General features: G+C 43.9%; 1 protein-coding gene across 5 annotated transcripts in view; it reads right to left on the reverse strand.

Moving 5' to 3' along the window:
• Positions 1-1502: 1502 nt before the first annotated feature.
• Positions 1503-13099, reverse strand: part of ANKMY1 (ankyrin repeat and MYND domain containing 1) — a gene marked incomplete at its 3' end in the record, with an annotated part of 35227 nt that continues 23630 nt past the window's right edge. For 2 of the 5 annotated variants that reach the window (XM_084495424.1, XM_084495423.1), the window contains exons 15-16: positions 11547-11701; positions 1503-1666 (exon numbers count right to left, since the gene is read on the reverse strand). In XM_084495424.1, coding sequence (XP_084351550.1) covers positions 1503-1666; positions 11547-11701 — 319 coding nt within the window. Of the gene's footprint in view, positions 1667-10727; positions 11702-13099 lie in introns of those variants that run through there. The other 3 variants (XM_084495426.1, XM_084495425.1, XR_014685327.1) reach the window with 2 other exon arrangements.

A 13099-nucleotide genomic window follows, 5' to 3' on the forward strand; every position in this document is an offset into this window, starting at 1 on the left:
GGGCTCATTGAGAGGGCTTTAAACTAGGTAAGAAGGGGGGTGGCAATGAAATAAGGCTTGATAGAGGTGTGCCAGGGGGAACAATGTCAGGGCTGGGGAAGAAGGCAATGGCCCAACTGAAGTGCAACTACGCTAATGCATGCAGCATGGGCAACAAACAAGAGGAGCAGGCAAGCTATGACTTGGTTGCCATCACTGAAATGTGGTGGGACGACTCCCATGACTGGAGTGCTGCAATGTCTGGCTATAGGCTCTTCAGAAGGGACAGGCAGCACAGAAGGGGTGGCGGTGTGGCTCTCTATATCAGAGAGTGTTTTAATGCTGTGGAACTTGAGGCTGGGAATGATAAGGTTGAATCCCTATGGGTTAGGATCAGCGGGAAGGCCAACAAGGCAGGCATCCTGGTGAGGGTCTGTTATAGACTGCAAAACCAGGATGAGAAGACAGATGAGGAGTTCTACAGTCAACTGGCAGAAGTTGCAAAATTGTCAGCACTTGTTCTCATGGGGGACTGCAGCTTCCCAGACAGATCCTGGAAATGCAATACAGCTCAGAGGAAGCAGTCTAGGAGGTTTCTGGAGAGCATGGAAGATCAGTGTCAAGGGTCTGGGGTTGAGGGTCTGGGGTTGGGGCTCAGGTTTGGGGTTTGGGGTCAGCTCTGGGGTCGGGGTCAGCTCTGGGGAAACCTTTGTTTGCCATGCCTGTCTGCAACTTAACTGTGGGTCATCATCTCCTTCCAACCTTCTTCTCACTGGGTCAGTCTTCATGAATTTTTATTCCTCTTTGGTAGTTCTTCACCAGCATACCACCACCACACCCCCACACACACACACAACCAAGGAGAGGGTTTTACAGTTTTAAAGACAAACCATTGCCAGTGGCACAGCTGTATAACAAAGTCCACTCCTCCTTAAGCATTTCCCCTTCAGCAGCAGGCTCAAGGAGAAAAACACCTGGTCCTCGTTATGTTAACCCTCACCCCTAAAGTGATGTAGTCAGTCTTGTTATGCTCACTTTCCTGGCAGGATTCTCAGTGCCCATGTGGGCTAGAAGCAAGAAGTGGGCTAGCAGCATAGAAGGACTGAGCAATCTCTCCCTAGGGTCTCAGATCCAACCCACAAGAAGCAACAAACCTCCCCTACAGAGCGACTCTAGTTGCCAAATAGTCCCTCTGTCCCCTATAGGATGCAATATATGTAACTAAGTTTAATAATAGGCAATGCTGGCTTTAAAATATATATCTATAGAACATTAGGTTGATAAAGCCAATTTCACTATATTTCTAATTGCAAACATTTATTTAAATACATAACTAGTATATACCCTCACAACAGACACACTCTTTTTGATGACATTATCTGTCTTTGAGCTTATGTGTGACATCATGGAAAGATGCTTCTGCTTTAGTTCCTCAAAACTTGTTGGACTGGTCAGTTTTAACCTTATTGGAAGTGGAGTAAAAGTCAGAAAGGACAATGGTATTAAACTTAAATTGAAATGAGTCAATCATTCTTCCTATGATGGTCTCTTCCACCAATCCTAACTTTACTCTTTTTTCTACCTCTCTTTTCTTCTTTTCCTTCTCTTCCATTTTTCTTTTTGCCAATGATGTTCTTTTTGCATTCTGCAGTGCTTACAGACAGCACTGTTTCACCTGTACATTTCTCTGAAAATTAATGGATAAAGTATGTAAGTAAGTAACAAGAAGTACAATATTTGTTTGGGTAAGCTTTGTTTTCTTTGGAACAATAAACTGGGAATAAGTAGAAGACTTGAGAATGTTCCTATTTTGGCACTATTTTATCACGTGTGATGTTAACAGACAACTCTAAGGGAGCTGTGGCTACCTATTTACATACCTATAAACTTCCTAGCAAACTGATCACACACAGGTATGCAACTGACACTTGTTTCTTCTTGTAAACATATCTGAGAAAGTGCTAATCCTGTGGTTAATACTATTGGTTACCTCAGGACTCTGTTAAACATCAAGAGTTTTCCAAATGAGGTACAAAATAAATGCAAGTCACTCTGCAATGAAAAGTACAGGAAGCAGGAAACAGGGCGCACGGAATCAAAGGCTTTTAGAGCAACAGAAATGCTCAAACTGATCTGAGTTAGGGAGTTTTAAGTCTTTTTAAATTGGAGAGAAGAATTGGAGAGAAGAAACAAAACAAACAAAAACTCCACCATCATTACTCTCCAAAAGATTTATAGGAGTTCCAGTTAAAGTTCCTGTGAAACTGAACTTATACTAAAACCCTTCCATATAGATTTTTTTTTAATGAAAATATATATATATACATGGGAATAGCCAGGTGCCTTTAATAGTGATGTTATAAACCTCTAGTCTAAGTAAGCGTTTAAGCTTTAATCCTTACTGTCATTTAAGACAGCTTTGGGACAAACAATAAATATAAATCTGTAATTCTCCCACCAAAATAAACATTAATGGATGATGATACAAAGCTGGGAGGAGTGGCTGACATGCCAGAAGGCTGTGCTGCCAATCATCGAGACCTGGACAGGCTGGAGAGCTGGGCAGGAAGAAACCAAATGAGGTTTAACAAGAACAAGTGTAGAGTCCTGCACCTGGGAAGGAACAACCACATAGAGAGGAGATCTGCGGAGAAGGACCTAGGCGTCCTGGTGGACTACAGGTTGGCCATGAGTCAGCAATGTGCCCTGGTGGCCAAGAACGCCAATGGGATCCTGGTGTGCATTACAAGGAGCATGGCCAACAGGTCAAGGGAAGTGATCCTCCCCCTCTACTCTGCCCTGCTCAGGCTTCACCTGGAGTACTGTTTCCAGTTCTGGGCTCCCTGGTACAAAAAAGACAGGGATCTCCTGGAAAGAGTCCAGAAGAGGGCCACAAAGATGGTATGGGGCCTGGAGCATCATCACTATGAGGAAAGGCTGAGAGACCTGGGTCTGTTCAGCCTTGAGAAAAGACTGAGAGGAGATCTTATCAATGTTTATAACTACCTAAAGTGTGGGATACAAAGGGATATGGCCAACCTATTTTCAGTGGTCTGTAAAGACAGGACAAGGGGCAATGGCCACAAAACAGAGCACAGGAAGTTCTGCAGCAATATGCAAAAGAACTTCTTCATCGTGAGGGTAACAGAGCACTGGAACAGGCTACCCAGAGAGACTGCAGAGTCTCCTTCTCTGGAGATATTCAAGACCTGTCTGGATGCCTACCTGGGCAACCTGCTTTAGGGAACATGCTTTGACAGGGGGGATTGGACCCGATGATCTCTGGAGGTCCCTTCCAACCCCTACAATTCTGTGATTCTGTGATTGCCTCAAGCTCAGATTGAGTGTGGTCACAGTTATAGATAAGCTATCAAATCCTCTTTAGCAGCAGTAAAACAGCATGTAAAGACACGTTGGCATATATAGGGGATAGACTATATCAATGATCAAATGGGATGATACACTTCTATATAAATCTACACGTTACTTTGAGAAAGCTGCTGAACTGTATGTGTACAATGTTTATTTAGTTGGGCATTTTGGTGGATACCTTAATTAAAACCAGGGCAGATGGAAAATGCTTTATACAGGCCAGAAATTTAAGAATTCTTAATATTTACGTATTAAGATTTAAAAAAAAAAAAAAATCCAACCAAAATCTTACTAGGGCAGTTGAAAAGTGTTGTGATAATTTTCCCTTCATTAATTCAATCGTTCTATCTGTGTGCTTTCTTTTCTTTCTACTTCCTTTCATATTCAATTTCTTTCTAATCACAAAAACACAGTATGTTTGAGGTTGGAAGGGGCCTCTTGAGATATTTTAGTTCACACACATACACCCCAGTCAAACAGGGTCATCTAGAGCAGGTTGCCCAGCACTCTGTCCAGTCAGGTTTTGATAATCTTCAAGGATGGATAGTCCACAGCCTATGCTAGTGTTTGGCCACCTTAACAGTGAAAAATGTGTTTTCTTGTGTTGAAATGAAATGGAATGCAATGTGTTTTGTGTCCATTGCCTCTGGTCTTCTCACTGAGAATCACTGAAAAGAGTCTGGCTTTGTTCTTCATTTTAACTTTGTAAATATCAGGTATTTATGGTTAAGATCCCACTTCATCTGTCTCATGTTGAGGTTGAAGAATCTCACATCTCTCAGCCTCTCTTTATATGGCAGGTACTCCAAGCAATTAATCAATTTAAGTGGTTCTTTGCTGGAGTCATTCCAGTAAGTCCATCTTTCTTGCACTGGGGAGCTCAGAACTGGACACAGCACACCCAGATGTGACTTCAGCAATGCTAAGTGTTGGATCACCTCTCTCAACCTGCTAGTGATGCAATTCCTAAAGAAGCCCAGGATTCTGGTCTTCTTTGCTACAAGGACATACCGCTAGTTCATGGTCAACTTGTGCAGAAGGACCCCTGTTGTCCTTCTCTGAGGAGCTGCTTAACATCTAGTTGGCCCCCAGCATGTACTGGTGCATGGAGTTATCCCTCCCTAGATGCAGGACTCTGCATTTCCCTATGTTGAATTTAATTCTCTGCCCATTTCTCTAGCCTGCTCATGTCCTTCTGAACAGGAGCATACCACTTAATGGATTAGCAACTCTTCCCAATTTTGTATCAAATGGTACTTCTTGAATCACAGAATCACAGAATCACAGAATTTCTAGGTTGGAAGAGACCTCAAGATCATCAAGTCCAACCTCTGACCTAACGCTAACAGTCCCCACTAAACCATATCGCTAAGCTCTACATCTAAACGTCTTTTAAAGACTTCCAGGGATGGTGACTCCACCACTTCCCTGGGCAGCCCGTTCCAATGCCTAACAACCCTTTTGGTAAAGAAGTTCTTTCTAACATCCAACCTAAAACTCCCCTGGCGCAACTTTAGCCCATTCCCCCTCATCCTGTCACCAGGCACAGGGGAGAACAGACCAACCCCCACCTTGCTACAGCCTCCTTTAAGGTATCTGTAGAGAGCAATAAGGTTGCCCCTGAGCCTCCTTTTCTCCAGGCTGAACAAGCCCAGCTCCCTCAGCCGTTCCTCGTAGGACTTGTTCTCCAGACGCCTCACCAGCTTCATTGCCCTTCTCTGGACTCGCTCAAGTACCTCCATGTCCTTCTTGTAGTGAGGGGCCCAAAACTGAACACAGTACTCGAGGTGCAGCCTCACCAGAGCCAAGTACAGGGGGACAATCACTTCCCTAGCCCTGCTGGCCACACTGCTTCTTACACAAGCCAGGATGCCGTTGGCCTTCTTGGCCACCTGAGCACACTGCTGGCTCATATTCAGCCGACTATCAACCAATACTCCCAGGTCCTTCTCCGCCAGGCAGCTCTCCAACCACTCATCTCCCAGCCTGTAGCTCTGCTTGGGGTTATTGCGCCCCAGGTGCAGGACCCGGCACTTGGCCTTGTTGAACTTCATGCAGTTGACCTCAGCCCATCGGTGCAGCCTATCCAGATCCTCCTGCAGAGCCTTCCTACCCTCGAGCAGATCGACACACGCACCTAACTTGGTGTCATCTGCAAACTTACTGAGGGTGCACTCAATGCCCTCGTCCAGATCATTGATGAAGATATTAAAGAGGACTGGCCCCAGCACCGAGCCCTGGGGAACGCCACTAGTGACCGGCCTCCAACTGGATTTGACTCCATTCACTGCGAATCTTTGGGCCCAGCTACCCAGCCAGTTTCTAACCCAACAAAGTGTGTGCCAGTCCAAGCCAAGAGCAGCCAGTTTCTTGAGGAGAATGCTGTGGGAAATGGTGTCAAAAGCCTAGCTGAAGTCAAGGTAGACCACATCCACAGCCTTTCCCTCATCCACCCAGCGCGTCACTTAATCATAGAAGGAGATCAGGTTCATCAAGCAGGATCTGCCTTTCATAAACCCATGCTGACTGGGCCTGATCGCCTGCTTGCCCTGCAAGTGCTGCGTGATGACTCTCAAGAGGATCTGCTCCATGAGCTTCCCTGGTACTGAGGTCAAACTGACAGGCCTGTAGTTTCCCAGGCCTGCCCTCCGGCCCTTTTTGTAGATGGGCGTCGTGTTTGCTAGCCGCCAGTCAACTGGGACCTCCCCCGATAGCCAGGACTGTTGATAAATGATGGATAGTGGCTTGGCCAGCTCCTCTGCCAGTTCTCTCAGTACCCTCGGGTGGATCCCATCCGGCCCCATCGACTTGTGCACATCGAAGTGCCATAGCAGGTCACCAACCATCTCGTCGTGGATAGTGAGGGCCACATCCTGCTCCCCATCCCCTTCCACCAGCTCAGGGTACTGGGTATCCAGAGAACAACCGGTATTGCCGCTAAAGACTGAGGCAAAGAAGGCATTAAGCACATCCGCCTTTTCCTCATCTTTTGTAACAAGTTTTCCCCCTGCATCCAGTAAAGGATGGAGATTCTCCTTAGTCCTCCGTTTTGCGTTGATGTATTGAAGGCGCACTCTGTCGTGGCATTGAATCACAGAATCACAGAATCAATCACAGAATCACAGAATGAGCGGGGTAGGAAGGTGTGGTACAATTGCCTGAAGTAACTAGGAAAATAAAACTAACATTCACATTTTAAAGAAAATGTACAGCACTGAAGAGTCTTTCAGGGTAGGGTGCAGCTACATTACCTGAGCATTCCCTAGGCTTCCAACCTTAGATGCTATCGCGCTGGGGGAACCTGGTGTGCTAGCTCTAATGAACAGTACGGAGTGTAGAGTGGAGTGGAGACACCATGACTAGGCTCTGTGACCAGGTGGGGACTTGGTTGTTCTTGTGCACACCAAGACCAATAAGCTGCATTTTTTGCTACCCTGAGCCAAGGACCTGTCATGCTTTGACAAATGCTGTACCCTTATGTACTTTTGCTCACTATAATATCATTATAATACCAAAACACACCTCCATCCCAAAAGTTACCCGCCTCCAAGGTGCAACCACCCCTCACTGAGCATGCTCTCTGAATTTCTCGGAGCCTATTACTTTAAACGGAGATGGGAGAACTTTTCACCGATCATAACTAAGATATGCTTGACTAGAGTCACTCATGCTCCACCTAAAAGATAGAAAATAATATAAATTGGCCTAAGAGAGAGGGCATGTTAGGGAAGATACCATCGTTAGGGAAGATACCACCGTCATGGGAGATACCATCCCGAGGATGGGATACCATCCAGGCAGATACCATACTGAGGACCTCCTGACTCCTGGGATAAGTCAACAGGCTGAGCCTCTCTTCCCCCACATTGGAACACTTTTGATTTGAACGCTTGGTTATACTGTGTCTCCGCGGAAACTTAGGAATCTTAATAGAGTCTTTGTGCCTTTTTAATTTCCAGGCTTCGCACCTGTGTCACCTGTGTATTTCATGCATGCTAGCTTGCTTTTGCAGACAGTAACTATTGCCAGCAATCCAAGGAATCTGTGTACCTGTTGCTGTAATAAATTGCACTGTTCCTAGCCGTGATAGTTCTCATTAAACACAAGTAGAGTAAGGGTGGTTATACATTATTGGTGAATCCATGACCGTGGTAGTTCAGGGCTCTGAATCCAACCGGACCCCTAACGGTTAATGAGTTATTGGGGAATCTGTGATTGTGATAGTTCAGTACCCTGAATCTGACCAGACCCATAATGGTTAATCAGCTACACCCCTTAACATGACAGAAGGGACCTCTGAAGATCATCTGGTCCAACCCTCCTGCCAAGCAGGTCAGCTAGAGCACATTGCAAAGGATGGCATGTAGGTGACTTTTGAGTAGCTCCAAAGAAGGAGACTCCACATCCTCCCTGGGCAGCCTGTCCCAGTACTCTGTCACCCTCACAGTAAAGTGCCCTCTCATATTCAGTCAGAACCTCCTGTGCTTAATTTTGTGCATATTGCCTCTCATCCTCTTGCTGGGCACAACTGAAAAGAGCTCCATCCTCTTGACACCCTCCCCTCAGATATTTATATATATTTTTTTTAATATAATATATATATATATTTTTATATAATATATATTATATAATAATAATAATAATAATAATAATAATATATACTACTATATAATATATAGTATATAATATATATATTATATAAAATATATATATTATATATATAATATATATTATATAAAAAATATATATTATATACTATATATTATATAGTAGTATATAGTATTATTATTGTATATTTTTTATATATTTATTTTTATTTATTTATATATATATATATATTTATATGTTAATGATATATTAATATCCCCTCAGATATATTAATCTCCCCTCAGTCTCCTCCAGGCTAAAGAGGCCCAGTTCTCTCAGCCTGTCCTTGTGTGACAGGTGCTCCAGTCCTCTAATCATTTTAGAAACCCTCCTCCGAACTTGCCCGGTAGTTCTATGTCCCTCTGGTACTGGGGAGCCCAGAACTGGACACAATACTCCAGGTGTGGCCTCACCAGGGCTGAGCAGAGTGGGAGGATCACCTCGCTTGACCTGCTGGCAACACTTCCGAATGCAGCCCAGCAATCCCATTGGCCTTCTTGGCCACAAGGGCACATTACTGACTCACAGTCAGCCTGCTGCCCACCAGGACTCCCAGGTCCCTCTCTGCAGAGCAGCTCTCTAGCAAGTCAGCCCCAGACTGTACTGGTGCTTGGCATTATTCCTCCCTAGGTGCAGGACCCTGCACTTGCACTTGTTGAACTTCATGAGGTTCCTCCCAGCCCACCTCCCCAACCTGTCCAGGTCCCTCTGAATGGCAGCACAGCCTCTAGGGGGTCAGCCACTCCTCCCAGCTTTGTGCCATCAGCAAACTTGCTGAGGGTGCACTCCATTCCTTCATCCAGGTCGTTCATGAATAAGTTGGAAAACTCTGGACCCATTACTGACCCCTGGGTGACACCGGTGGCTACAGGCCTCCAACTAGACTCCGCGCCACTGAGCACAACCCTCTGAGCTCTGCCTTCCAGCCAATTATCAATCTACCTCACCGCCCATCTAGGCTGCACTTCCTGAGCTTATCTATGAGGATGTCATGGGAAACAGTGTCAAAAGCCTTGCTGAAGTCAGGGTAGATCACATCCACCGCTCTCCCCTCATCTACCCAGCTAGTCACCTCATCCCAGAAGGCTATCAGATGGGTTATGCATGATTTCTCCTCGGTGAATCCGTGGTGACTACTCCTGATCACCCCTTATCCTCCACATGGTTGGAGATGACCTCCAGGATGAGATTCTCCATCATCTTTCCAGGGATGAAGGTGAGACTGACTGGCCTGTAGTTGCCTGGGTCCTCTTTCTTGCCCTTTTTGAAGACTGGGATAACACAGGCTTTCTTCCAGTCCTCAGGCACCTCTCCTGTTCTTCACGACCTTTCGAAGATTATGGAGAGTGGCGTAACAATAACATCACCCAGCTCCTTCAGCACCCGTGGGTGCATTCCATCAGGGCCCATGGCTTTGTGGATGTTGAGTTTGCTTAGATGATCTCTGACCCAATCCCCTTAGACCAAGGGAAAGTCCTCCTTTCTCCGGATTTCCTCTCTCATCTCCAGGGCTTGAGACTCCTGAGGGCTGATCTTAGCCGTCCTGATCCCTGCATACTCTGACATTTTCCCCATATCCCTCCTGAGTGGCCTGTCCCTTTTTCCACATGCTGTAGAATTCTTTCTTCTGTCTGAGCTTTGCCAGGAGCTCCCTGCTCATCCATACAGGTCTCCTGCTCCCTTTGCTTGCCTTCTTATTCACAGGGATGCACTGATCTTGAGCTTGGAAGTGATGCTTGAATATTGACCAGCTGTCTTGAACCTCCCTTTCCTTCTAGGGTCCTTACCCATGGGATTCTTCCAAGTAGATCCCTGAAGAGGCCAAAGTTTGCTCTGCTGAAGTCCAGGGTCACAAGCCTACTTTTTGCCCTGCTTCCTCCTTGCAAGATCCTGAACTCCACCATATCACAATCACCGCAGCCAAGGTTGCCCCTGACCCTCACATCTCCAACTAGTCCTTCCTGATTTCATTAATACAAGGTGCAGCAGCACAACTCTCTTTGTTGGCTTAGGTCATTAACGTTGGCATTAAGGTTGGCATTGAGGTAATTAACGAAGACATTAAATACTCTTGGACCCAGTGCCTACCCAGGCGGCACTCATAACTGGCCTCTATCTGGACTTTTTCCACACTGATCACCATACTCCAGGACCAGTCATTCAGCCTGTTTTCGGTCCACCTCACTGTCCACTCATCTAACCCATACTTCATCAATTTGTCTGTGAGGAGACAGTGTTAAGCCCTAGTAAAGCCAAGGTAAACAACCTCCACTGTTCTCCTCTCATCCACCAAGTTCACCGTAAAAAGCTATCAGGCTGGTTAGGCACAAGTCTCCCATTTGTAAATTCCCTGCTGACTAGTGATGTCCTCTATACATCTGAAAATGTTTTTCACCTTCAGCTCCATGAGCTTCCCAGGGACTGAGAAGTGACTGGCCTGTAGTTCCCTGTACTCTCCCAAGCACATGAAAACATAGCAGTAAAGATACTCGATAATAGAGCTGTTGTATTTCTCATTCCAAGCAATTGCAGATATTAGCGTATCATACATTATAAAGGCAGAAGTGTGTAAGTGAGTGAAAAGTATTTTCCAGAAAAGAATGAAACTGAAGTTTTAATTGTGTGCAGTAGGGTGGCAAAACTTTAGGAAAGGACTAGAAGAAAACAAATGCATTTGATTAAATTGCAAATGAAATCACCCTCGTAGTAAAATTTCATTTATTCTCATGTAATCTCTGAATCTACACCACTGATATCTTATCTTAGTAAAGCTGCCAGAAGATATTCAGAGCCCCATACTGGTAAGCATCTATGTTTGATGTAATTTATCTTTAGTTGGACAGGCACTCCCCGTAGTACACAAGTTTTACATGTATCCAGACAGCCACCGAAAGACAGATCAGTCATAGAATGACAGTAGTTCTGCATTCATTTTCATACTTGACAGATTCCTCATTCACTATATGTGAACATCTGATATAGATAAAGTAATATAATTTCTTATATCCACCATGCTTGTCTTCTACTGCTACATAGCATGTCATTTGTGTAATGTGGCCTCTTTTTTTTTAATCATTTTAATCAACACGTGGTTTCTAAGATCCACAGTAGTGTGGCATCGACAATTCCATACATAAAATCAGAAATCCCATTGATACCTATTCTAATATACACATAGAGGTTATTAAGAGACAGTTTGTACATAAAGTCCTACTCTGTCTCACTTGTTAAATTTACCATGGTCCTTCAGCCTGGAGAGTTGTCTGTTGATGTCTGCAGTAGCTAACCTTAGTCTTTGGAAGAGTATTTCCTTTGCTCAGCACTCACCTTACAGGTTCTTCTCTCTTGAAATGAGAGCAATGACACTGTAGCAGCTCTCTTAAAGTTGGTGGTTTTCAAAACACAGTTATTCAAATGAATTAATCAAACCTTCTTGTTTAAATTTCTTCATAAAACACATCTTACAGATTCATTACAAGGAGGACATGTCCAAGTCAGTACACATGTACAACACACTGTACTCATATAACAATGACATTCAGACCTACCCAGCAATCCCAAGCACTCATGCCTATGCCGTTCATTCCAGGATTTCCTTCTGCAAGTCTCACTGCAAGTGAAAACTTCATGACAACGCATGCAAGGTGACAGCTGAACACCAACAGAACGTCCACACTGATAGCAGTATTTAAAGAATGGCAGCCTAGAACAAAGGTAGTTGTCAAAAAAAAAATATTAGTGTTTGTTTAGTCTTTTTTCTTAACCTGGTAGCATGTCTATTACAACACAATTAAATCCAAATGGAAACAATATAGAAACAAAAATGTCATAGTACTCAAGGACAGGGAATCAGAAGACTGCAGCTTATCACAGGACTCTGCGGGGAACAGGCTGCGTACCAACAGTAAAGCAAGCCCCCCAAAAGCCAAGTGTTCTAGTGAGAAACATACCCAAGCCTTTACTAAACCAGCAACTACATCCTGTACTACATTGTGTGCTTTAATCTACTCATGACGCTGAGTCCATTTTCAAACTGGTAGGCAGGACAAATTATATATGGTCGGAGATAATGAAGCTAAACCGGCAAATTTGAAAAACCCTCATAGAATATACTGGAAGATTGCAGAGACAAAAGGGACACCCATAGGCCACTGCACCACAACAGTTATTCCAAAGCTGGAACAGAAAACAAAGAGTGCTTGGGCTAGGTCTTTCAGTAAGAATGGGAAGCAGACTGTTAGATGTACTTGCAAGCTTGGCTATGTACTTACAATCTTTTAAAAATATTTAAGAACCCTTTACAGCACAGATTTCCATAGTATGGTCTGAGCCAAACAGTTCTATGCCTGTGAAATTTGACAAGATCAGATATAAGATAAAGCCAAAAGCTAACCATGCAAAAACTTTAATTCCTGTGATACTATTACATTTTTTTAAAGGTTAAGATACATCTAAATACTTTATAGCTTTTACAGGCAATATTGAATACATTGTATATACTACCAAATTTTTATCTTACAGCCTTCCCGCTGTGTGATATGGTCTCTATTAAATGCATTCCTTTATCCCTCCCAATAGCTAGCAAGTTTCACTGAGATTTCATCTCTTTGCAAGTCATTGTTGAAATCTATTCATGAAATCTTTGTATGCTACTTTAATGTTCCAGATTTTATTTTAAATCATTTTATTTTCTTCTGGCAATCTCTTCACCTTATACTATTATCTGTCCATCATGTTGCAACAGAAATGCTACCTCAAAATTTCTCTCTTCAAAAGTGGAACAGTTCCTGATACCTATGTTACCTGCTCTTGATTCAAATACTGAGACAAAGTTGAGAATCCTGTGAATTCCCTGCAGCAGGAGAAACTGATGACAGAATTCAGTATCCCTTAGGCACATATTTCCATTACTATTCAAACTTTTGTTACTGAACTGTTTCAAGAATGTTCCCAAACAGTACAAGTCTCTCCTGCAATTTCCTGTAGAGTCCAGAAAAACGATACAAAATTTGTATGTGCCTATTTCTTAGCATTTGCATGCTACTTTGGGATACTGTTGGTGTGAATTGGTTTAAAACACTAGGATACACTGCTTCCTACA

This window comes from Aythya ferina (genome assembly GCF_964211825.1).
Source record: "Aythya ferina genome assembly, chromosome: 22".
Lineage (NCBI taxonomy): Eukaryota > Metazoa > Chordata > Aves > Anseriformes > Anatidae > Aythya > Aythya ferina.